We start from the raw sequence: 24,961 nt of genomic DNA on the forward strand, positions 1-24,961 counted from the left end.
TTTTTGAAAATGTGCATTTTTTTTAATTTCAAGCTTACAAAGTTAAGCATAGCGATTAATTAACCTGGTTACATTTTTTAAATCAATAGACAGCACACCGTTCTCTCCATTTTTAACTCCAGCAACATTTCCAGTTGCTCATTTCAAAATGCACACATGGCAAAATTTAACCACAGCGAAATTCAGCTCAGACAGACAGAAACATTTGCACGAATTCTGATGCTCTCTCAATAATCTGTGAGCGGACAGTTAAAACAAGGAGCCATTCGTCACTCTCACCCCCTTACGAATGTTTGTTTGAGAGTTTATCCATGTCTATCCAATGTTCAGTCGGGAGAACCGAACAAAGCTGTTAATGGCATTCCCCTTCACGCTCGCTTCCCCTCCTCCCATCTTCTTTCTCCAGTATTCAGCTCTTTTTTTTCTTTGCTTCCCATTTACTCCTTACAATCACACTGACAAGCGTTTGTCCACCTTCACTGCGTTTCCTTTCTTCTCCTTCCAGCAGCAGCATTCATCGACTCTCCTCTTATCTGTCATTTTATAGTGGGCAGAAACTATGAAGCCATCGTAAAAACATGATCAGTGTTATTTAAATGTCAAATTATTCTCGAGTCAAACTGAAGTCATTTCAGCTATAATGAAAATAAATGATAGTTATTTAGAGTCTGCTAACAACATAACAACGCCCAAGTAATTTTTAGGCCTGGTTTGAGATTTTTCCAAGATTTTGAATCTTTCTCTCCAAGATTAGAGCAAAATCACATTAAATGTTGTAATAGCTTATAGCTGCTACAAGCTATTAAGCTTGTAGCAATGAGGCAAAACAATAACATTTATGTGCTTCCATTTTGGTGAAGGTCTGAAATGTTGACAAACATTTTTAAAAATTCCCTGAAACGACTCAAACATGAAACAAAAAGAATAGATAAAAACTTTTTCTAGCCAATTACTATTTTTAATTATAATCTAAAATAAAGAAATTAATCAGAGTATATTAAATTTTAAAAACTTACAAAAACATTTTTGAATTAAAATTGTATCTTGTAAATCTGCTCTGATACATTTGTGGTGAAGTTCTGCAAGTTAACAAACCAAAATGTTAAGAGTCCATTTGAAGAGCAGAAACTATCAAATAAATATATACAGTTTTAATATTTAAGCAACATTAGTAATTTCACATCAAAATCTTTCATTATTGGCACATTTAAATCAATATAAATACATCAACAAATACATTTAAATATACTCTTAGCAATATTTAAGGATATATTTGGAGAGTATCTGCCAAATGCAGATACACTGTGGCTTCTAAAGCAGCACAAACCAATGTATGATCCTGTATGCTACTGACTTTTCTATGATAAAATAAGGTAAAAAAAAAAATCTAATAATAAGAAAAGAAATATCTCTTAGTCCAAGAACTCGGTTATACAAAATGTCTGGCTGAGTGACTTATGGGAGGAAGATGTTAGAAGAGCATCATGCTAACCCAATCAGGTGTCGGATGTCTTGATGTTGTTATCCACGCTAAGAAGAGGCTAATGTGATAAACTGTGATGGAGCCTCAATTAAATTGGATCTTTGATCAGCTCCTTGCTCTGCCTTTGCGAGACAAGAACAGAGCGGTATGTTCTGGAGTATCCATGCCTGAGACCAAAAGGCAAAAATAACATCAGCAGCTAAATAACTTGGTTTCCAGAAAACCCTCATTCGCGTGTAAAAGCAGCCCCGTTCTCTGCGGGTTTATTCCAGAACACATCATCCAATTTTCCTCTCCCACCCACCGCTGACGTCTCCCTCCCTTCCTCCATTCCTCTCCATCTTTCTCTGCCTATTTAACTACCATGGCAACAGGTGATGTGAAGACTCGCTCATGGCCAAGGCTTATTCAGGATAACAGACAAACACATTCACTCACATGCATTGTAGCAGGGCTTCTTTAATGGGCGAATAATCTCAAGAAGTACAGACAACGAGCTCGCACATGAGACGACACAGAAAGTGTGAAAGTGGGAAGAAAAGAATTGGATGAGCGTGGGACAGGAAGGTCAAACAGAAGTGATAAAGACTTGGAGCAGAGTGCGCAACAACAGCCCCGAATCAGATCACCCACACAAGCTTCCTGCTTTCCACCCATACAGATGCATTTAATAGAACAAACAGGACGATTTTGTTCTTCATTTTCAAGAAATAAATTGGCAAGTTAAGGAGCAAATAATTGAAAAAGACGAGCTTCAGCAGAGTGGGATAACTACATCTATATACACCATCCTAATGCTGGTCACCAGCTGGATCACACACTGGTGCAGTATCCAGAGGGAACTACAGGAACTTTTAGTTTATATACTTCACTCAACCCAGGAACCAAACCTTTTAGTTAGAGCAAAAAGATCCAGAGGATTTCACTCAACCCAGAGCAGGAACCAAACCTTTAGAGCAAAAAGATCCAGAGGATTTCACTCAACCCAGAGCAGGAACCAAACCTTTAGAGCAAAAAGATCCAGATGATTTCACTCAACCCAGAGCAGGAACCAAACCTTTTAGTTAGAGCAAAAAGATCCAGAGGATTTCACTCAACCCAGAGCAGGAACCAAACCTTTTAGTTAGAGCAAAAAGATCCAGAGGATTTCACTCAACCCAGAGCAGGAACCAAACCTTTAGAGCAAAAAGATCCAGAGGATTTCACTCAACCCAGAGCAGGAACCAAACCTTTTAGTTAGAGCAAAAAGATCCAGATGATTTCACTCAACCCAGAGCAGGAACCAAACCTTTTAGTTAGAGCAAAAAGATCCAGAGGATTTCACTCAACCCAGAGCAGGAACCAAACCTTTTAGTTAGAGCAAAAAGATCCAGAGGATTTCACTCAACCCAGAGCAGGAATTAGAACCAACTTAAGCTCATCTAGAGAAACTACTCGTTACCAGAGATCAACGTTTAGGACCATCAACTTTATAGAATCAAACATGGAGAATCAACATCTAGTTTCATCAGATCAAGAATCCAGAAAAAACCCACTAGTTAATATAATCAGTCAGTGCGATTATGTCAATTAGACATCAACAACAAACCCGACCTGATACTAGAAGTGGCCAATTATAAACTTAAACTTTGGGGGTAATTTCTGATCAACTCCAGTCTGTGGGGTGAGCGTTCACATTTTGGAGGATAAAATTGAATCGTCACTGGTAGCAGAATCTCATCTCAGTGGATTAAATGCATCGCCAGTGGATTTGGAAAGTTTTTCACAGTTGCCACCCACATCCTCAACTCTGCTGCTCAAAATTAGAATGGGTTGTATTAACCAATTTGGAAACACTTAAAGGGAAACACAGCAACTTTTAGATGATATAAGATTTACTGCAAAGAAGAATTTTCAGAAAGAAAAACAAAGTTTGAATAAACAACTTTTTATTTCAGAGCTTCTCCCCATTTTAAATAAAAACAGTATTTAACTACAGTTATTTAGTTCCCTGCATGTCATCATCTCTCTACAAACTAAAAAACCATTGGAATAATGTTCAGCTGCTCTCTGCGGGAGCTGATTTGATAACCTGTCTGCATTTGAAACCCTAAAAGCATTTTTTAGAAAAGTGCCACGTAGCTTGAGAAGTGCACAATTAGAGCTTTTAAAGCCCACGCTCTGCAGAATGCTGAAAATGTTAGAGCTACATTGTGTTGAGTGGCTTTGCGTGACAAGAGGATCAATGACCGTTAGTGTGTGTAGATCTTTGTGTATATGTTAGCGCTAGTTGGGATTAGCACAAAGGTTTATACATCTCTAACCGGCCACAGCTACATCTATACACACGCCTCATGGTCTAGGTCATGGGTTCAGATTAAGACCATAAGACATGAGTAACCTGTATGTGTGGGTCATATCCCTGTTAAATACCAAAGGATTTTAGCAAGACTGGACCATAATTCAGTAGTATATATCGCGATCAAGACCTGATCAATATCAACAGATAATACGTCTGATAGAATATTCAATAATTTCACTGATCCAGAACCACAAAGCATTCTGGGAAACGATGGCTGAGGAAAGCGTTTAGCCACTCTCACGGCCAGCTAAGCCAGGTTGGTGAAATCATAGACATAATATAAGGATAGACGCCTCATGGACCGTTCTCGCCTATTGTCGCTGACGAGATTTAGGGCGGCCATCTTGGAGCGGTACTCCACTCCACTCAGCCTTATGTGTTTAGCAGGCACAATGATGTATCAGCGGATTTAATCGATCATAACACACTTTTTTGTTACTGTAAACCATATTGAAACATCTATCAAAGCAACATTTATAAACAATTATATTTTTTAAGTATGTTTTTAATACATAGTTCATCATATTTAAATATGCTTAGTGGCTATAACAATAGAATAGGAATGGAATATTCTGATATCGATGTATGAAGAGCATATTACAAAGCACACAGCCGTTCATAATTTATTTAATAAATTATTTAGTAATATCAATATATATTTATATAACTATACAAACACTAATAAATAAAGATTAATAATGGCACAAATAAATGATTAATACTGAATTTTATATATATATATATATATATATATATATATATATATATATATATATATATATATATATATATAAAAACTAAAATATGTTTTTTAGCCGACGAGTCCAAAATCCGATGCGAGATTTATCCGTGCTGCAGTGAATCCGTCTCTCTTTATAGATATCTCCCTCTTCTTCCTCACATCGTGTCTTTAGGAAATTTTCAAAACAAAAACGGAAGATTTAGGATGTATATTACTTTTGACAGAGTGAAAGAATATAAATAATAGTCTTTACCACCTGTGTAAACTTTGCCGGTGAATGTTATAACACATAATATAAGTTTTATAATATGTGTTATATTGTTTCATTTCTAATATAGGCCCTTGTGTCAGATAATCTAAGTCAATGTTAGAGAATAATTATTTTTTTTAGATTAACAGAATCTCAGTTAGCCTTCATAGCGGGGCTGAACCCGTATTACACCAAGCACTGTAGCTAATATTAGCTGGTATCTCGCCGGTGGACATAAATACAGTAAAGTAATATTCTAATCACAATATATACACAATAATATGTCCATCTTACTTGTGAAATGTTGTCTGTGGAGCCCTCACATCAATAATCCATCGATCCGAACAACAATATCCCTCAGTGCTGAGGCATCTTCTGCTGGTTTGATTGAGCAAAGTAGGAGGGTATACCGCTCCAAGATGGCCGCCGTATTTCCTGCGCCGGAGCGGTCCATGAGGCGTCTATGCTTATATTATGTCTATGGGTGAAATCAGCTAACTCGCTCGCCCTTTGGTTACCTAGCAACAACTCACTCATTCTTTGGTTACCTAGCAACGACCTGTTGAGTAACTGCCAAAGCAGCAGTTTAAGGTTTAGCCATCGTGCCTCAGCACTGTTTAAAAGTAAAAAAAAAAAAAAAAAAAAAAACAGCAGGAAGGGAGAAAATGAGCACAACAAAACAGGAATCCTGTCACCAGACTGGCAGCATTTACGATACTTAAAACAAATCCAACGATTATTGATCGACTGATCTGAAACCATGATACTGCGATAGGTTTTTTTTAGAGATATCGTCCTGCCCTACATTCGAGTCAGAATGTACAATTCTTACCTGGGTGTGGATTTGAGGAAAACGATCACAAATTAAAATGTTGACATCCAGTGTATATTCAAGTTTTATGTAAAATTATTCCACCCTAAAGAAAAAATGTTCAGGTGCATCCTTTAGGTCAAACTTAACAAGACACTCATGTCCTTTATTGAGTATGAGATGGAGCCTTTTCACAAACATATTTCTATATTTCTTTGAATGTTTGCACATTACAAATACTTGGGAAAAAATGTGTTGAACAATGAAACTGTGTAAAACTTATGTAACGAAGCATCAGGTGTTTATAAGGTTTGAGTTGTGAGCTTTAACGCTTGCAGGTAAGACACTTACTGAATTGTTTTTCTTTGCTTCCCCTCATTTCCTGCAGATTTTACTGCTGGCTCGTCAGTTTAGCCGTTTCCCTCTCATATATAACCGCTAACAGGAGCTATTAACACTTTGCATTTTTTCTAAATACTCTTGGACCAGCAGCGATTTTGTGTTCTTTATGCTCCGTCTTGTCAAACCCACAGTTTGCAGCAGCAGATGGCTGCTCACTCTGAACCAGGTTCAGCTGGAGGGGATTTCTCATCTCCACTGTCGCTACACGCTCAGAACGAGTGACTGCTGCAAAGTTGTTAACTTAATACAACTGGATGTCCACTGACGCTCACAAATTGACATAATAAACTGAACCTAATGGCATGGTTTTATAGGTAGGATGATGAAAAGGAATATTTGTAATTAACTGAATCTTTTTACAGGATTGAATCGTCAATATTCCTGAATATCAAGTGACTTGAGGCGAGCTTTGTTATTAAACAGTGTTGCACACGTATATTGAAATTAACTGATGTTAGCATGGAAACTAAAAACTAATAATTTACCTCATGCAGCAGCAGCTTTCTTCATTGTGAGGCATTGTGGGGTTGGATACGAGGCGGTGGCAGCTATGTGGATGGGAGCAGTCTGCCAAAAAGCAGCACCAGGCAGCGCCTTTGTTCTGTTCATAAATAAATGATTGCTTCATTTGGGCTGGCAGCTTCAATAGACTGTCAGAATAAGCAGGATAATCAAGAGTTCAGCTGAAATAAACAGGAACTTTTAAACTGAATGAGGATCTGTCTGTCTGCAGAGTGAATAGGGTAATGAGCCTCTTCAGATGCAAAAAAAGCAGCATTTCTCCATGTGAGTGAAACACACACACACACACACACACACACACACACACACACACACACACACACACACACACACACACACACACACACACACACACACACACACAATAAACCGAACACAGGAATCCCCCCACACACACTTCGGTATTCACATACACACAAACAACAAAACAGTACAATTAAACAGAACAAGTGGAAAACTCTCCACGTTTGGCACACACACACACACACACACACACGTTTTGCTTTAAAGGATTTGCAAAGCCCAGGGCGGCCTTTCATGAACAAACCAGTCTTATTTTGAAAGACAGGAACCCCTGATGAGAGAAACCCAAACAGCAAAGACAGTAGAGTCCACAGACTTTACACAACCTGTCAGTCCGTCAGCATTTCCCTCCTGACATTCCCTCTCTGACCCCCCCCACCCCCATTCTTTGTCTCCTTTTGTAACCAACAGATTATTATTCCTTCTGCCTCTGCAACTAATTAACAACTATTTGCTTTTTTTTTAAAGTTTTGCTGCTTTTCAATCTAAGAAAATTGTGTACTAAAGCTTTAACACAGCCAAGATTGCAAAACGTCCTAAAATGTCTAGAGTCACACCAAGTTCATGTCAGAGGTGCCAAAACAAAGTTCCAGTGTCCGAGAGCGTTAACACGCAAAGATACAAACTCCTTATGGTCCAGTGGGACCACAGATGGTTTAAACAAGGGTAGCCAGATCAGGCCAGCACAAAGTTAGGAGGGCATAGCTAAAAATGTTTAAAAGTTAAAATATTTAAAATTTATTCTGTATTTATTTATGCATAGTTTCTTACATTTCGGTCTTCATTGAACACGATGACTCTGTATGGCTGTCTAAGACGTCAACATGATTCTTTGAGGCAGTCAGTCGTTTTCAAGAGGGGTTCATGGCCCCCTTAATGCCCCTTTGGGGGAGGCACTGCTATTGTCAATTAATTACATTATTAAATAACTACATTTGGTTCAGTTTGACTTTTTTGAACTTGGAGTAATAAAAGAATGAAAGTTGTATACAACAAAAGCAAACAAAAACAGCAGTAAAGTATATTTACATGTTCGAAGGAGTGGGGCATTTAGTATAAAGTTATATATAATTCAAAACTTCTGTCAGAGTTGTGACTTAAAGATTTGGAAAGACTGGCAAAATGTTTATTTTTTATAAATGCATAAATGTTTCTAAATGTTCAGAAACAGCAGAAGCTCAACAGCTTTTCCTGCGCTGCATTTGCCCCTTTATATTTATTATTCTTGTGATTTTTCCCGGCTGTCCCAACTCTTATTTGCCTGTTGGGTTTTGGGACTGCTCCGCTTTGTGATGAGGGTGTAATAATGTGCAGAGCTCAGAGAAACATGTCATAAAAAGACATGAAGAGGCAGCTGAGTTAGCATCTAGCGCTGACACCAGTTAGCAGGCCTTTTTATTTTATTTTGTTGCGTTAATCAAGGTCCCTGTCAGTTGCATTGTTGTTGGGTTTTACAATCCTTGAGGGGTTTGCACTTCATTAAAAAGGTCTTTGCAATTTGTTTCACCCAGAAATCTCATTTATTTGCTGGCCGCATAGCGAGTGACAGGCTGATTATTTGCCTTACACACCATGTGTCCATTGTGCTCTTAATGGTGGTTTGAGCTGTTTGTCGCTGGGCTTTGCATCATCCTCCATCAGGTAAGACTCCAAACAGCTTGATGAGATTTTATTGTTAGCATGGACCACCCTGCTGCAGCAGCGCTTCCGTCTCAAAAGAAACTACACAATCTGTTTTAATTAGACTGACCAAAAAGCTCCCTTACATTATAAATGCCACACTAGAGGTGTTGTACTTTATATTTACATTTTTCATTAAGACAAAAAAAATAACATGGATCCTACAAACTTGTAGATTTTATTTGCTAAAACAGATTATTCCCAGAATAAATCTGATATTCATGACAAAGATTTCACTTAAACACAAAAATGTAAATTGTGCTAGAAACCCCCCCCAAAACATCTAATATGTACAAATTCACATCAAGTGAAGCTAATTTCTAGGCAGACATCATAGCACTTCTTTTAGAGGAGGTGCATGGACGTCTGTGTGTGTGTGTTCACACACACCACACATAAAAATACATGTTTCAGCCAGGGGTGTCCAAAGTGTGGCCCGGGGGCCATTTGTGGCTCTTGGATTGACTTTGTATGGCCCCTAACTGGAATTCAAAAATTATACAAATTTGGCCTGTAGACACAGATGGAGATTTAAAAACTGTTACCAACATCACTTTCTCATAAAGGAAATGTGAAGTACAACACAAAGTATTCGTCTTTTTTTACCAAAAGGTAAAACCAAGTTGATCTTTCACTGAAAAGCCAACTTTACTGCAGCCAAATCAGCTGTTATTCTTTATTAAATGTGGTTAAATTCACCAAGAGTTTTGAAACAAAGACTGGAATAATGTTCTTATTACCGAAAATAAATGTATTCAATTGAGTCCAAAAGAAACTGAAAACTAGATGTCTTTTTAACACAGCAAACATGCAAATTAAAGTTGTAGTAAGTAGTAAATTTCTGCCAAAAGGTTTTAAGCGTAATCTCTGAAATTTTCTAGAAAAAACAATGAAATATCAAATTTTTTGATAAATATCAGAAATTTTCAACAAAAAACTTTTCATTTCTAAATTTCAAATTTTCTTTTGAAAATTTCAAAAGAAATCACAAAATTGTAGTCTTTGGTGGAAATTTAGTCCTTTTTTTCTGTCTACAATGGCCCTGATGCAGAGTCGTAAAAATCTACAATAAATTTCCAGCTACTTTATTTGCTTTGTTGGTGTTTTTGGCCTGCAACTATTTTTGGTTCTACAATTTTGACCCACATGGCAAAATGTTTGGACACCCCTGGTTTAAGTCCAGTTATGAGCAGAGTTAACTACTGGCCAGGTATTTCTCACAGAGCCTGAAGGAAGAGTTTCTGATGTCAGGATAGCAGATCTCTTGCTGCCTTTCATCTGGTGCCTTAGATGAACATGTAAACTGATCCTAAAGCATTTCTGTTGAAACCAGAGTGTAAAAGAAACACATTTATACTAACTTTATATTAAGGTAATAAAGGGTTGCAGATATTCTTGAATGTTTGGAGATTACACTTTCACAGAAATACTTCAGGCTGTCAAAAGGAACCATTTTTACAGTGTTTCCCATTTGGAGCAACTGTGTTGTCCATCAATGTAAAACCCTTCTGTTGTCTCTTGCTCTCAAAATGTGAATCTTCACCAATTTATTGACATTATAAATGTCATTTATTGTCAAACATTTACTTTAAATGGACAAAATTCTGCAAAACAAAACCTGGACAAAATCTACCTAACAAACGCCTCATGATGCCACGTCTCACTGTAGCTCGTAGGTTTGCAGACCCATCTGTCCGCGGTAACCTCGGTTCTGCTGCTGATGAACATTCACTGTGTCATACGTCTAAATCTGTGTTTTCAACACGCAAAGCACTTAGGTAATGTCACAACAACTAATCCTCTGGGAACCATGACATGCAGAGGCAGATGGGCAGGAAAGATTATATTCTTATTTTACTACATGGGCACGTAAATAGATGCGCAAACAAACAAAACCTTCCTTAAAAACACGTCTTGGCTGCACAACTTCACCTCCCCCCTTATTTCAGCCTCTCTGCTCAGGTTTAATTGACTATTGTAGCAGATGGGATGGCCGCTGGTGTGGGAATCAATGTCGTCATTGTGGAGCTGAGAGAGAGATTAGCAGCTAGTTTGCAGTAGTGAGCGATGACAGCTGGGAGCGTAACTCGGCCCAGTCACACACACACAGGAAGTAGCAGTGTCCACTTTTTAACCATGGATAAGCAATTACACTTACAGGAACGACGAAGTTTCTGGAGCTTTAACCACAACGCTGGATAAATCCAACTCCACTTGGGAACCTGAGTTATCTCAACTATAACAGATGAAGGCAGAATCTCTAGTGTGAGTTAAAAAGTAAAAAAACAACAACAATCCCTTAGAGATTTGGGTAAATAAACAGAACAATTATATATATAAAATATTCTGAATTTTTAATGATATATTTCATATGAGGCTGAACTACTATGAAAACATTTTGTTTTTATGAAATTTACAGGTTCCAAACAGTTTATATTTATAGAGTTTATACTTTCCCTTCATTTCAACAATCCCAGCTGCATGTTCTGAAATTACACAACGTCCAGCCTCTTTGAAGAACCAATTAAATTAATAACATAATTTACAATGTGGGGTAAATTATGTTTATGAAGAAACTATGGCCTGAAAATCGTCTATAAAAACAATTTTAGTCATGCTTCCAGCCAGTAATTCTGTAATTTGTTCTCCAAGAGCGGATTAAATTATTTTTTAAATCGTGTACTTGAGTGCTTTCCAGTCCGGGGAAATATAAACTAATTTAATGTGCTGTATATTTTAAATTAGGTCAAAAAGATTTGTAATATCCAATTTAGACTGTTTTAAAGCATCACAACTGAAGGAGTCATCAGGACTGGAAAAACACTTGTAAAAATCTAAACAGACTAGATTTTAGTAAGAATCTGGAAAGGAAAAATAGTTAAACTCACTGATCGAGGAGGAGAAATTGGATATTTCCTTCCACAGAAACACACAAACAAGCTGGCATTACGCAGCCCGTGTTTTCTACTGAGGGATTATTAAATTTCCTCCAGGGTTTCCACCGGGGCAGCGCTGCCTGGTCACTGCAGAGCAGGAAAAATAACACGGCTCATGTTGCTGCTCAGCCATCTTCAGAAATGACTGGAGCGACTGTGGGTGTTGGTTACCTGGCTCCCGCTTCATCTGGGTCAAATCAAGTTCAGCACCAGATGGTTCTTGGAGTCTCTGAGGTAGCGTGTTTTGACAAGACTTTGGGGAACTGACGTGACTGAACAATTGCACGTTCATTTGCTGATTAAAGGCCATGACTGTAGCTGCAGCTCCGACCGTAATGAACTACAGTCAGTAGTTCCACAAAGAAAGTAATCATCCCGCTGCAGATCCTTAGCAACACAGCATATTTTGACGTGGGAAACAGGAAATCGCAGAAATCTTGTTCCGTCATAAAATGAGAGAATTTCGATCATCCATTTTGACGTGGGAAAGTGCTTACTAAGCGTAAAAACAACAAAAATCCCTCAGGATTAAACATGCAGCTCAGCCAGCCAACACATGCCTTGTTCAAATTCATCTGCTTTTCAGCAAGAGTAATTTAATATACCAACTATGAACAGCTGGAAGCAGATTTATTTGAACGCGCTGCTGGAGATATTTGGGATGTTTAAATTCAGTCGCCAAAACAAGGCCGTACCTCTGCTGGTTAGATTATGGTGTGGCTTTGTGCAAAAAGAAAATAACAGAAGCTCTGCATGTTTGAAATTTGAACTTAATTCCCTATTTGTGGGATAGACTTATAAATAATGACTGTAAAATTAACACCTCAGAAAATAGCCAGGTTTTGCATAGTGACCTGGACAAAAACAGGTAATTACAGCATAGTTACTGAACAACACCTTGTTCTGTGTCCTCTCGCATTCTCCAGGGACTAACAATGGAGTAGGAAAGAGGGGTAACATGATAACGATGCACAGTGTGTGTGTGTGTAACACAGCACTACTTCCCCTCAGTCGCTACAAACAAATGTCCACACACCAAGGAATGTCTTAAAAGCTTTAAACCACACACACAAACCTCACTGGAGAATATTTTCCTCCTTCTGCTGATCAGATTGCACCTTCTGTCTGTCAGCTAGAGCTCATATAGAAAACTAAAAGGTCAGGAATGACTGGATGAGTACATACACATCCATCTGTGTCTGAGAAGAAGCAGCATGTAGGAAGATGAATCTGCAACATGAGGAAGAGAGATGAAGGAGAGCCCTTTCCCTGCTTCGCTTAAATCCTCAATTTTCATGCCTGCAGCTTTGTGTCTCCTGCAGCTCTCAGATTAAAGGCTCTGAGGCAACATTTGCAGAAAGCAAGAAGGAGCCTTGTTTGTTTCTGAGCGACCCATGCCTGTTTGCACTGATGATAAAGAATATAGGATATAAGCGTAAGTGTTGTAGTTGTACCGCATTTTTTTTATAAAAATGAACATGTAAATTACTGAGAGACAGAAGTGGGTAAAGTACACAAAAAACTGGACTTGAAAGAAGAACTACTTTAGCATATTTTAACTAGGAAATTAGCTGAGTAAAAAAAGTATTCAGTAGTTACTCAACTATTCAAGACAATCAAACGGACTAAAAATACAAAGTTATGTGGAAATGTTGGTATTTTAAAGATCAAGATGAAAATAATTCAAATAAAAAATACAAAATAATTTCATTCAGTAAAAAAATAACTTACGAGACAAAAACTGCAGGTAGATTTTTGGTTAAAACAAGTTTTTTCTTTGTTCAGTGAAATTACTCAGTAGACAGATTATCCAGAAATTTTACTCAAATTAAAGCAGCAACACCTCAAAATAAAATTCTCCAAATAAAAAGACTTCTAATAGTAAGTATTTTCCAAGTAAATGTAACTGAGTAAATGTAGATAGTTGATTTCAGTAATCAATTTGCTGTTCATCTGCAGCCTGCTGATGATGGATGGACCTGTTGCCTCAGAAAGATTATCGTTCTGAGCTGATGAACTGATTTTAACGTTGGCACATAATGTCAGTTTTCATTTCAGATACATTTGTATCCGAGTCATATCTGTTCCTGTCACTTTAGGCTACATGAGGAATCCTTCAGACCTCAGCAGGTGCATGACGCAACAAGATAAAACTCTGCAGGCTGCTGCTTTGTAGTCAGCAACCATTTCCAAGCCCTGTGCATTTTATTAAATTATTATTCAGAAATAGCAACATGACATTAACAGCAGCAGCATTTCTCCCCATTTTCACACACACAAAAAAAAACCCATTTGAATTGCCTTTTTTTTTTAAAAAGGAGAGAAGAAGAACACCACCACCTACCTCCATGGCCAGAGCAGCCGTTTGCTGGTCGTAGTGATTCAGGAGATTGGGCATGAAGGTGGTGTTGTAAGGCAAATCCTGGCACATTCTCAGTCTGATGGGCTCACAGCTGAATTCGCTATGGCTCTCTATAGACTCCATGTGAGGGGCACCCAGGGAGAAGAGGAGGAGGAGGAGGAGGATGGAGAGATGGCAGGAAGGGACGTTTTGTCTGCAGCCGTTTATTACAGTTTTTGAACGCCCGTCTCCTCCGCTGACAGGTGTTTTCTTTTTAACGCTCGACATATTGTCAGTGATTCAGGTTGTTTATATCATCCTTATTTTGACAGCAGCTTGGTAAGAGAGAAACATATCCATTTTGAAAGTGAGTGATGGATGTGAAGCCCACAAACCCACACTAAAGGAGAAATCCACAGACAGGATGCATGCAGGCTAAACTACAAAAGGGAACTCCAAATTCAAGAGAGCTGCACTTTGTGGAAATCTCATTGTGTTTCAGAATGTCTAAACTGATTTCCCATTATTGGATTTTTCTCTGAATCCCAGTGCTCCTCCGGTCAAAGGCCTGGAAACCTGGCTCCATCCCTGAGCTTATTGCAAAGCTCCGTCTTCCATATGCAAGTCGTCTCCTGCCGTTTTCTTTCTGGTCTTTATTCTTTCAATTCCTTATCTGTTCTCCAGAGATGATATTCAGAACCGCCGAGGCTCCAGCGTGTCATAATCAACCCTGCAAAGACACAAAACGTCTCTTTTTAAACCGTCAGACTGCTTTGGCTCCTGAAAACAGGTCTTGCAAGTTTAATATACAAAGAGGGGATTATTGCCTAAAACAGCAAAGAGGATTTCCTTGAAGTTTACTGTTGCAGATATCGTCTCTGATCAGCCACACCCTTCTTTACATGAATAAAATCATCCTATTACGATACATTTTTACATCAGCCAAATGGGTGTAAAGCTGATTTTCTTTCCTGACAGAGTGTGTTTGCATTCTTAGGAAAAATTGTCTTGGCTTGCCTCAGTGTCGGATTATGTTCTTGTAGGAGAGCTGAGTCAGCGGGGTCAGGTTGCACACTACAGAAAGTGTGTTCAAAGTAAACCTGCTATCAGCTCAGGCGCCTGTGAGGACGTACACCTGTGGATGAGCAGCCCAGACACTCCCCCACCTCCGCTCCTGTTTGTGTGAGCTTCACTGGGCAACAGCCATACGGAGCACAAAAGGTGCCATTGAAAAAGCAAGAAAATTAAACAATAATTTATGTGTCCCTTAATTAAAATCTAATTTAATGCAATATTAATATTAAAATGTTAGAATTCTTTAATTAAAATTAAATAATGAAATAACAGGGTTCTATCGTCTGATTTCAGTTCTTTTTGTTTTTTTTGTATAAAGCCAATTCAAAACAGATTGAATTTAAAATGACAAAACATTAAATTTATATACAAAAACAATCATTTTGATCATGCCGGTCAAACTTTTAAATGTGATACAACTAATCATACAGTGCAATAAACTTCATTTTAAAATGGCAGTAATCTATAGAAATAAAGTTCAGCCGATCACATCAATCGGTCATTGATTTTGCAGTAATTCCTTGTTTTGGTCAAACATGGACAACAGTGGAGAGGAATAACTCCTTTAAACAGGGGAAGTTTTCATCTGAATTCAGCTCAATATGAGGACAAATCATGAGCACAATAATAATAAAAACAGAAATGTCGTTCCAGGAGGATTTTTTTATGTAAAAGAGTAAAAAAAATAGTTACTCCAACAGATTTTGAAGGAGAAGGCTGATAGAAAACAATATTAAATCAAGCCATGTACTGCAGCAAATGACTACGATACAATTAAGTTGTAATTATTAAAATAATTATTTCAGAGTACGGTGCTGAAACACTTCATAAATTGATTTATTTTTAAAACAATATAATCAGTCAAATATATAATTAAAAAATGTGGCTAAATTCTACATTAATTTCCAGAAATTACATAATTCACTTGGAGTTTTTAACCTCCAATTAGGAATGGATTTCCTTATCAAGTAATAACCAATTTACTCTGACAATAGCAGCATGCAATATATATATATATATATATATATATATATATATATATATATATATATATATATTATTATTATTATTATTTTTTTAATTGTGTACATCATTGTGGCACTTTTTGCACTCCATAAAAGCAACGATCCTGTGATGTTTCACACAGACCCACTACGCGACTTTCCGTGTGGCTGAATTGTAAACTTTACAGCTTATATGCTCCACTAATATATCCTAATGCAACATGGACATTTCTTCAGCTCTGCGTGACGACGTCGCGCACGCCAGCTGCTGTCAGCCAGCAGCCATTAACATTGTTACATTGATTAGTAATTTAGGTGAACACCTGCGTAGCGTTCACGGTGAGGCGCGTCGTTAGCGTTCGCTCCTTCTGGTTGTCAGAGAAAAATGAAGTGGGTGGTTTCAGAGCGCAGACATTTCACCTCGCTCTGTCCACGGAAGCATCTTCGTTGTTGCAGCGACAACCACACACGGTAACATGCAGAAAAAAAAAAAAAAAAAAACATCAGTCCGTTTGTCACCGCAGCGTATTCCACGCAGCAACAGCGCGCTGTTCGCGCACATTTTCCCTTTAAAGCGTTTATTGTCCAAGTCTGCGCGCCTGTTTTACAGCTCAGAATCAAATGAGGCGCAGAGATGAGGGAGGTGTAATGTTAGAGGAGGAAATGCTTTACCTTGTGTGCAGAACAGCGAGCGGTTCGGGTGGTCCCGGGCTCTGTTCACCGCAGTACAGCGCTGGTCCGCTCTGCTCTGCAGCTGGCTGCTCGCTGCCCACGAGTCATCGGGAGCGCGGATTGAGCGTGAGCGCGCAGGCGAGCCAATTGACTTCACAGTGTGAGTGGATGTGGGCGTGTTAGACCTACAGTGGGCTGCTTAAAAATTCATCTCGACTATAATGGAATACTAATGAAGTCTAACGCGTTGTGGCGTTTTGACTGCGTGACTGGACTGCATTATCATAACCAAAATATGCGTCATAGATATGAGCTTTGAAAGGTGCTGCATTTTTTTTATTTACACTTATTTTTTTGCGCTTCATAGGTTGACACAATTTAGCTTTTCTCACTTCTCGCAGCTTGAAATATGTTTAAAAATGAATTTATCTCATTAGTTCAGTTCATCTCATGAATGTTATTCAGAGAAGCCTAGTACATTTCTGACCTCTGCTTGAACCATTTTGAGAATTATGTCTTAAAATTAATAAAAATCACAAATTACGTTTCTGTAAATAGACTATTAAAATTGATTTTAATACATAAATGTCGTGCTGTGGCTTACACAATGGTAAATAAAAATGAATTGACAATTGGTCAGCAGACAGTGAACCTTCCTCAAAGAGAGTAAGCCACAAATAGTCACCTCTAAAGACTTTGGCTGTTCAGAGTGCAAAGAAATAGGAAGTTGAGTGGAAGGAAAACATGTGGAAGAAAATGCAATTTGACTCAAAGGTTCACCAGCCACAACAAATATCCACAATTTGTACGATAAATGTTGCATTTTTTGTCTTAAGTCACTCTTGGACTGACAAGGTAACCAGTTATCTGAGCCAAGAAGATAAAAGATTGCACTGTTGTTTAATGTGGGTCCAAAGTCCTTTTTTCAGATGAATATTAATTTTGCTTTTCATTTCAAAAGCAAAGCGCTGGAATCTGAAATCAGAGTGGAAAAGCAAAGTGAAGTTTGATGTGGGGAGCCATGTCATCTGCTGGTTTTGGTCCAATCAAGCCCAGCGTCAGTGGAAGTGTCTACCAGGAAACATGACTATATCCTTCATTTACAAACTGTTTGGAGATGCTGCTGTCAGTTTTCAAACAGACTTAGCAAATCCTGACACTGACAAATATATGACAGATTAAATACTAATATAAAAAAGCAAAGAATATGTAACTAGTTATAAGTTGCTTGATAAAATGTCACATAGTTTACTCAGGTCTTTAAAGTCCTCCTTAAAATGATTTCTTCCTGCAGCTTGGCTCGTTGTTGTGACTGCATTAGTCAAGACTTATGTCAATATTTGTCCTGCAGAGCTTCAGGATTAGTGTTTTGCGCTATGATTTCCTTCCACACAGTTAAGCACGGCCCTAGATTAACCGTTTCATGGCTGATCTGATCTTGATCCTCTCTGTCACAGAGTTGTGGGGGGTCCGGCTCAGGCTGCTGACCCACATACTGGTTTTAACCTTTTAATGTGACCCCACTTAACAATGACCAACATTACAGAACAGAGTCCAAACACGGCTTTTTGGATTCAACTTTTTTTTTAATGCATGTTGTTCAGAATACATTTATTTACCAGCATATTTGAATGTTTCTTTTCAGTTTTTATATTATAAAAAAAAAATTATGATTGATAGATAATGGCAAACGATGTAGAAAATGAAACAAATGGAGTTAAAAATGTCCAACATACCTTGAAATACAATTTTTGAAACAATGCAATTACAGTATAAAACTGGTAATTATCAGTTTTATTTTAATTAACAAATGCTGCATGTTTCATTTACCTTCCTGTTTAATGCCAATAGTAAAAAAAAGAAAAAAAGTGCAGTTTACTATTTTATGGCATGAAATCAAATGGAAATCAAAGCTGAATGTAGAAAAAAAAACTAAAATTATTTTAAAAATTTTAAGACATGTTAGATTTCATGGAGTGGTTAAAAAAAAGGTAAACAAACTGTTGAATAATTACTTTTAAGAAATAAAGATCAAACTAAAAAAACTGTCTTCATAAGCACTGGTTTCATATTAGGTTCTAATAAACCTAAATATTAGGGCGGCCATTTTAAAACATTGTCACATTTACGCACACACATCCAAGCACATATTAACCTTCATAACCTGCAAGTTCCTCAATTTGAAATGGACAGACTTCTACAGACATAAAGTGTTTTATGCTTCAGCCTTGAAATGTTTTCCCATAAGGCGACGAGTTTGTGGAGAGTTTTCAGTCTCTTCCTCCAACTGTGATGAAAAAGGAAGGAAAATGTGATAATATGAACAAATCTGCTGTAATTAAACGGATGGAGCACAGAAATGTTCATTATCTACAACTATCGCATAAGTTTTATGTTCAATTAAAATGTGTCATCATAAAAATTTAACAATGGACAATCATTATTATAAGGAAATTACTGGACTCAAAGCTCCTCAGTATGGTTTAGAGAAAACCAATAGATAATAAATTAAATTAAATACTGACCAGAAATATCTCACAACATTTCAAACTTCAGTGGCTGAAGTGCATTGGAGATTTTTTTTTTGTGCTAGCAGCTCAATAATAATAAAAATGTCATCAAGACTTTTTTTGTGTTAAAGTAAAAATAAAAAAATCTTAATCTTCTGTAAAGGACAGAAAAAAAATCACCAGATTACCAGTAAATTTGTATAATTATATATGCATTAGGACAAAGCATTGCAGGTTAAACTGTAAAATATGTTACAACTCTGAAAGAGAAGTAACATGTCCTAATAGTACAGAAAAACTCAAGTATGAATATTTAAAATCTACATTAATTTATTTAGTTATAGCCTAAAACAGAAGAGTCACCTTGACATATTAAAAGGCCCATTATTATTATGATAAGTTAATAGAAGATTAAACAAACTGAAATTTGCTTCATACTTCTATAGTGATGCATAATTTCATTTTTTGTCTAAGAAAAGCTAAAAAAAATATGTATGTGAACAGTTCCTGCCTGATTTAACACAGATTATCCAACACATGAATAGGTTCTGTGTCTGAATAAAACCAAACCAGAACCAGTTTGACTCTGTGAGTCAGCGGGAGATGCAGACAGTCCCAGACCACAGGTAGAGCCTGGAGCGCTCCGGTCTGCCCTGCAGAGACTCACCTGCTCTTTGATGTAGCTCTTCCCACACGGCACGATCCCTCTGAGAGCCAGTCCAACCACGAAGCACCACACCGACAGGCCGGCCTCCGCTGCCGACAGGATGGCACAGGGGATCCACAAGGCCAGGGTGGTGTCCTGAGCCACAGCAGGAAGTGGAAAAAGCAATAATAAATAATATATACCGCATTTTTTGGACTATAAGGCGTTACTTTTTCTCTACGCTTCGAGCCATGTGGCTTATAGCCAGGTGAGGCTTTTCTGTGGATTTTTCTTCAACCACCAGGGGGCTCTCTAGCAAGAAGTGAATCACTGGAAGTCAAAATTGGAAATCAAAGAAGAAAGCGCTAGTTTTCATTTAGAACAAGCACATGCTAGCAGCAGGCACGACGGACAAATGTTTTCAAACTCATACCCGCTCATCATAGAAACAACACTAAGAAGTTCATATGATGCCGCTTTTAAGTGAAAGTTATCGATATAGCTGCTGCTATCGATCTGTATGTGAATGAAATCATGCCGGGGCTGCGTCCTTAATAGCAGATTTAATAAGGAAGCAGCCCTCTGCTGCGACCTTGTGGAAAACCAAGAGTGGCGGAGATATCAGCGGCTAATATATGTAAGTTTCCAGTTTTTTCTTTCTTTTTTTAATTGTAGGTCCGGAAAATATGGTACATATAATTTAATAAAAAGCATCGAGCGTTGTAGCTTCCACTCACATATATTCGTGTTGTATCAAACGGGCACTGAGCGCTGACAGGCGAACGGGCGTTGATGGGCACCACTGTGTCGTTGCATCCCATCATCAGGCCGCTTCCGTTATGGGCGATGGTGACGCCAATGGCTAGGAGGAGCCCAGCGCTGCAGGCGGCTGACAGCAGGGCGTTCAGGAAGGACGCCACCATAAGCCCTATTATCTGAGGACACAGAGGAAACGTCATGAAAAGTGGGAAAATAAAACGCAACATGATGTGTTTCAGCATCTGGAGACGTGTTAAACTCTTACCAGCTTAAGTTTATGAAGGTTCCTTGAAACCACAATGGCAATAATCCCAGAGGCAATGCTCTGTGAGACAAACATGAGCAAAGTCGACTTTATTAGACTCTGGAATTGCAAGGAATCCTCGCCCCGGGTGGTGAAACTGGATTATTAATTTGGATGTTTGGATTAAAAAAAAAGGTGAATTAAATCAGCGAACAGAACGATGAACATCGAAACAGAAGCCATCAACAAAAGCTAAATCCGATACATATATTTTGTAATTTGTAGCTCGTAACCCTCATACGTTTTATCGGCTTTATTTATGACCCTCATATCCAATTTGAAGGAAATTTCAGAAAAAGAAGTGAAAGTTCACACCATCTTATTGCTGACGAGTGTCAGCTTTTCTGATAAATGGAGGTAATGAGGCCTGCCCTGCAGGGACAGCTGATCAGTCTGAAGAAGCAGCTTCTTTATGACGGGCAAGTTCTGTCTTGATGGCAGAGAAAAACACACAGCAGTATGACTGCACAAACAGACCGACATCAACTGGGACAGAAGGATTTATATCTTATGTGTTTTATGTTGTTGCTCCAATGCAGAAGAGAAAAAGAAATCAGTAGGCAGGCAAAACCTGCAAACACAAATATTTCCTGGTCAGCTGAAATGATTCATTCGTTAGACCTAAATCTAATAAAATTAAGATTTGCAGATTGTTGTTCACACATGTTCTCTGTCCAATCTTATTTTGCAAAGAAAATTGGACTAGATTTTAACTATCTGGATGTGAAAACACAGACAAAATCTTAACCACTTGAAGATGTAATTGCAGCAAAACTTGTCTCTACAAACTGTTGAGTCACTGGGACTGGATGGAGACACACAACACATCATTTCCGGATTTTATTTGTAAAAAAACATTTAAAATGTTATCACAAAAAAAATTAAACTTTTTGAAGTGTGTGTTTGTAACGTTACAAGATGTGAAGGTCTATAAGGTATTAATATTTTTCCAATGCCCTGTAAATATAACAATAAAAATCAATTACACGGTTTTGCTCAGTGACAAAAGCTAAACAAATTGCAAAGGTTGAATGATTAGAAGATAAGTTTTAATGAATGTAAATAAAATGTATGGAGGTGCATTCTGTACCTGGTTCAGCTGGAGAATTTTTATGGTTTTAAAAAATACATGTTGTGTAATTCTGACAATGTAAACATGAATCTATAGCTGCATCCAGCGTTATCAAACCAGGAAGAAAAAAAATCAATAAACAATTAGGGAAAATGTGGTTGATGTGTAATTCCCCTGGAAAGAAGAGAAAACCAAGAGCAGAGGAGAGAAATGCCGTAACAAAGAGATGGACCTGGATAAGTAAAGAGGAAAGATATAAACGACACAAAGGTAAAGGTTTATAAAAATAATGAAAATAAATAGTGTTTCCAGCCACACACCATGTGTCCTCAGATGTGACTGAGAACAAACATTTAGCCAACATTGTGTTTAAAAAGCCATTAAATGACAATAACTAGTCAAACACCTGCTACACATGACACAACATGCACAACTCCTGATAACTGCATCATTTTCATGCATCAGTTTCCTCAGCTGATTTAAAAACAAAACATCTGACGCAGTAACCTACCAGCAGGCCAGAGGTGACAGAGATGATGTTGGCTACAGTGTACTGCGTACTAATGTGCTGGCTGGGTTTGGAAATGTGGCGCAGGACGCTGCCATGGACGATGGCTCCCAGGATGAAGTTCATATGGCCGACCAGGATGAGAACGAGCCCCTTTTTCATCAGCCGCCCCGGCCCTTTGTCCTTATCTAGGGGAGAGAAACACAGGGTTGAAGAGATGTTACGTTTGTTTTTAAAGACCAAGTTGGATTGCATATAACTAGATCTAAGAGTTGTCTTTTTATTATCTTGTATTTGGCCTTGAGATGACGTCCAAGGAGAATTTATGCTGTAATAATATCTTAGGATGTAGCCAGTTTCATCTTAAATTAAAAAATGCCTGTTTAGGTAGTCACATTATTAAAAACATCACTTTTCTAGTTTTGAAAAGGGCTTATTGGTTACACCGCTTAGTAAAAAACTTAATCACACCCCTAAAATTGAAGATTTCTCTGCTGCAACAAGTTTGTTCCTGAATGGAAATGAAGCAAGCAAAAGTAATAGTAAAATGTAGAAACAACATTAATTTTGAAAGGACAACACAACTTTTGAAACATTTGATTAAAAATGGAACGTTCAAAATTATTTTTTCTTTCCTATTAATAACTGACATTTTTTCCCCTTTGGCAGTACCAAAACCAAAGTCTTCTTATAATTGCTGACTAATCTTTTGCCATGTTCCCACTTGCATTTAGTCCATTTATGTATGAGTAAACTAAACACTGCCATCATCCTAATCTGCATCTTCCTCCACAGATTCAATTGAAACTGTTAAGTAACCAGGCTGCTCCAGAACCTTAAAATTACTTCCAGTCAGAAGAAAAATGTTAACAAAAATAAAACACTATTTTAAACCTTAACCTGCCAAGTGTGTGTGTATAACTGTGTATAAATAAATATCACGGCTTGCATTTAAAAATAGTGAAAACCTCACTTCTAATAAATTGCTAACTTGATATTAGCTAAACATTGACTATTTGCTCTGTTTTTCAGGTTTGATCATTTTCAAGAAGAAACTCTTTAATGGACATTATTCCACAGGTTGCAACAATCACATCTGTGCACACAAAGCCTTGACGGACTATCGGCAGATTCTCGTCTATTTACCCAGCAAATGATGCAGACATTTCATAAATAATCCGCCCTGTGCTAGGAGGCCTGCTGTAAATTACAGCAGTGGAGACAAAGCGTGGACGGCAGCCCTTGACCCCTGTTTGAAAACACGATTCTGATTTCGTGACATCCACCAGAATACAAGGACTCACCAAAGCTGCACATTTCTCTGCCGCAGGCTCGAGTCTTTCTGCTCTTTACTGTTTTGTTTTTCACAGAAAAGACTCAAACAAAAGCTTCTTTAGCCGCTCCGTCTCACACGGACGTCCCTCTGTCCACTTCCTGGTTGACGTAATTTACCTGTGCATTACCTGCGACGTGCTGCACGTGCTCCACATTACAGAAAATATTAGAAATTAGAATATATTCGAAACATATTTTTCAAAAGTTGATATATTATTTAAATCATTATACAGAATTATAACTTTGAAGTGTTGACTCAGCTAATAAAAAGCCAAAATAGTTTCTTACATAATTTAAATAATACATAAGAGCAAGAAAGTGTTTATTTTAAACTGAAAAGTCCACAGGGAAACCGCAAAAAGGTAAGATGCTGTATGTACTCAAGCTTATTAAAGGAAAATTGAGCTGAAGAAAAAAGTGTGGTAGAGAAAGTTGCACAAGAAAAGAAACCTGAGCAGCACCAGAAATGTTTTACCTGGGCGAAGGGTGGTTGTCCAGTGTTACACTTCTCTTCAGATTAAAGTAAACATCGCATTTTATTAGAAAATCAAGGTTGAATAGTCTGGAGGAAAAGTGGAGAGGCAAAGAATCAAAGATGGAAAAGGGCAAACTGTTTGTTTTACTAAAGTAAAAGTAAAAAATAGCCATTAAAGAAATTACTCGAGTAAAAAATTATTTGGTAATTTCATCAGTTACTCAAGTACAGAGTAACTGATGAAATTACCAAATAATTTAATATTTAAAAACTACATGATCAGACGGACCTAAATGTTAAGTGGAGATTTAGGACAAAAATTACAATAATTCATATAACAAAAAAATGTGGCAAAATAATTTTTTTCCAAATCAGTTTATTTCAATAAAAGTGAAACTTTAATAAAAACTGCAGGTGCGTTTGTCTGGTGAATTTTTTGTTAAAACATGTTTGTTTTTAATTCAGTGGGTGGAATACCCAGAAATTTTACTGAAGTAAGATACTTCATAATAAAATTACTCAAATAAAAGTAAAAAGTACAGAGTAGCAAAAATACTCCCAAAAGTACTAAAAGTTAATCAAGTAAATGGAGTTAAGTAAATGTACCCAACTCTGGGTATGGGTCCATCTGTCAGATAAATCAGAGCACTTCTTTCTGCTGATGAGCTTCATAAAGATGGTGATTCAATTCTCCAGCAGGACTCTTGCACTTAGCATCACTGGGCTCAACTGGTCAGAAACTCTTTGGATCTGCAGCACATGTAACAACTTGAAATTACAGGAATAAAAGC

The 24,961-nt window shown here is 37.6% G+C and overlaps 2 protein-coding genes across 4 annotated transcripts in view; both read right to left on the reverse strand.

The window, feature by feature from the left end:
• The window catches only part of LOC106910987 (frizzled-3-like), a 34,827-nt gene extending 18,079 nt beyond the window's left edge, over positions 1–16,748 (reverse strand). Inside the window, exons 1-3 of one of the 3 annotated variants that reach the window (XM_088004373.1) lie at positions 16,562–16,748; positions 16,213–16,331; positions 13,815–14,541 (exon numbers count right to left, since the gene is read on the reverse strand). In XM_088004373.1, the coding sequence (XP_087860499.1) occupies positions 13,815–14,099 (285 nt within the window). In that variant the 5' untranslated portion in view covers positions 14,100–14,541; positions 16,213–16,331; positions 16,562–16,748. The remainder of the gene's footprint in view (positions 1–13,814; positions 14,542–16,212; positions 16,332–16,561) is intronic. The other 2 variants (XM_014977817.2, XM_014977750.2) reach the window with 2 other exon arrangements.
• A 1,378-nt stretch (positions 16,749–18,126) lies between these two features.
• krtcap3 (keratinocyte associated protein 3) lies at positions 18,127–23,825 on the reverse strand. Its single transcript, XM_014977413.2, has 6 exons — positions 23,665–23,825; positions 22,364–22,548; positions 20,742–20,801; positions 20,455–20,652; positions 19,739–19,873; positions 18,127–18,848 (listed from the first exon to the last, which is right to left on the reverse strand). Exons 1-6 carry the CDS (start codon positions 23,675–23,677, stop codon positions 18,777–18,779), a joined length of 663 nt encoding a protein of 220 aa, XP_014832899.1. The 5' UTR covers positions 23,678–23,825; the 3' UTR covers positions 18,127–18,776.
• Between the last annotated feature and the right edge of the window lie 1,136 nt (positions 23,826–24,961).

Source organism: Poecilia mexicana, unplaced genomic scaffold (assembly GCF_051168715.1).
Source record: "Poecilia mexicana isolate PSO_F unplaced genomic scaffold, ASM5116871v1 scaffold_3, whole genome shotgun sequence".
Taxonomy (NCBI): Eukaryota; Metazoa; Chordata; class Actinopteri; order Cyprinodontiformes; family Poeciliidae; genus Poecilia; species Poecilia mexicana.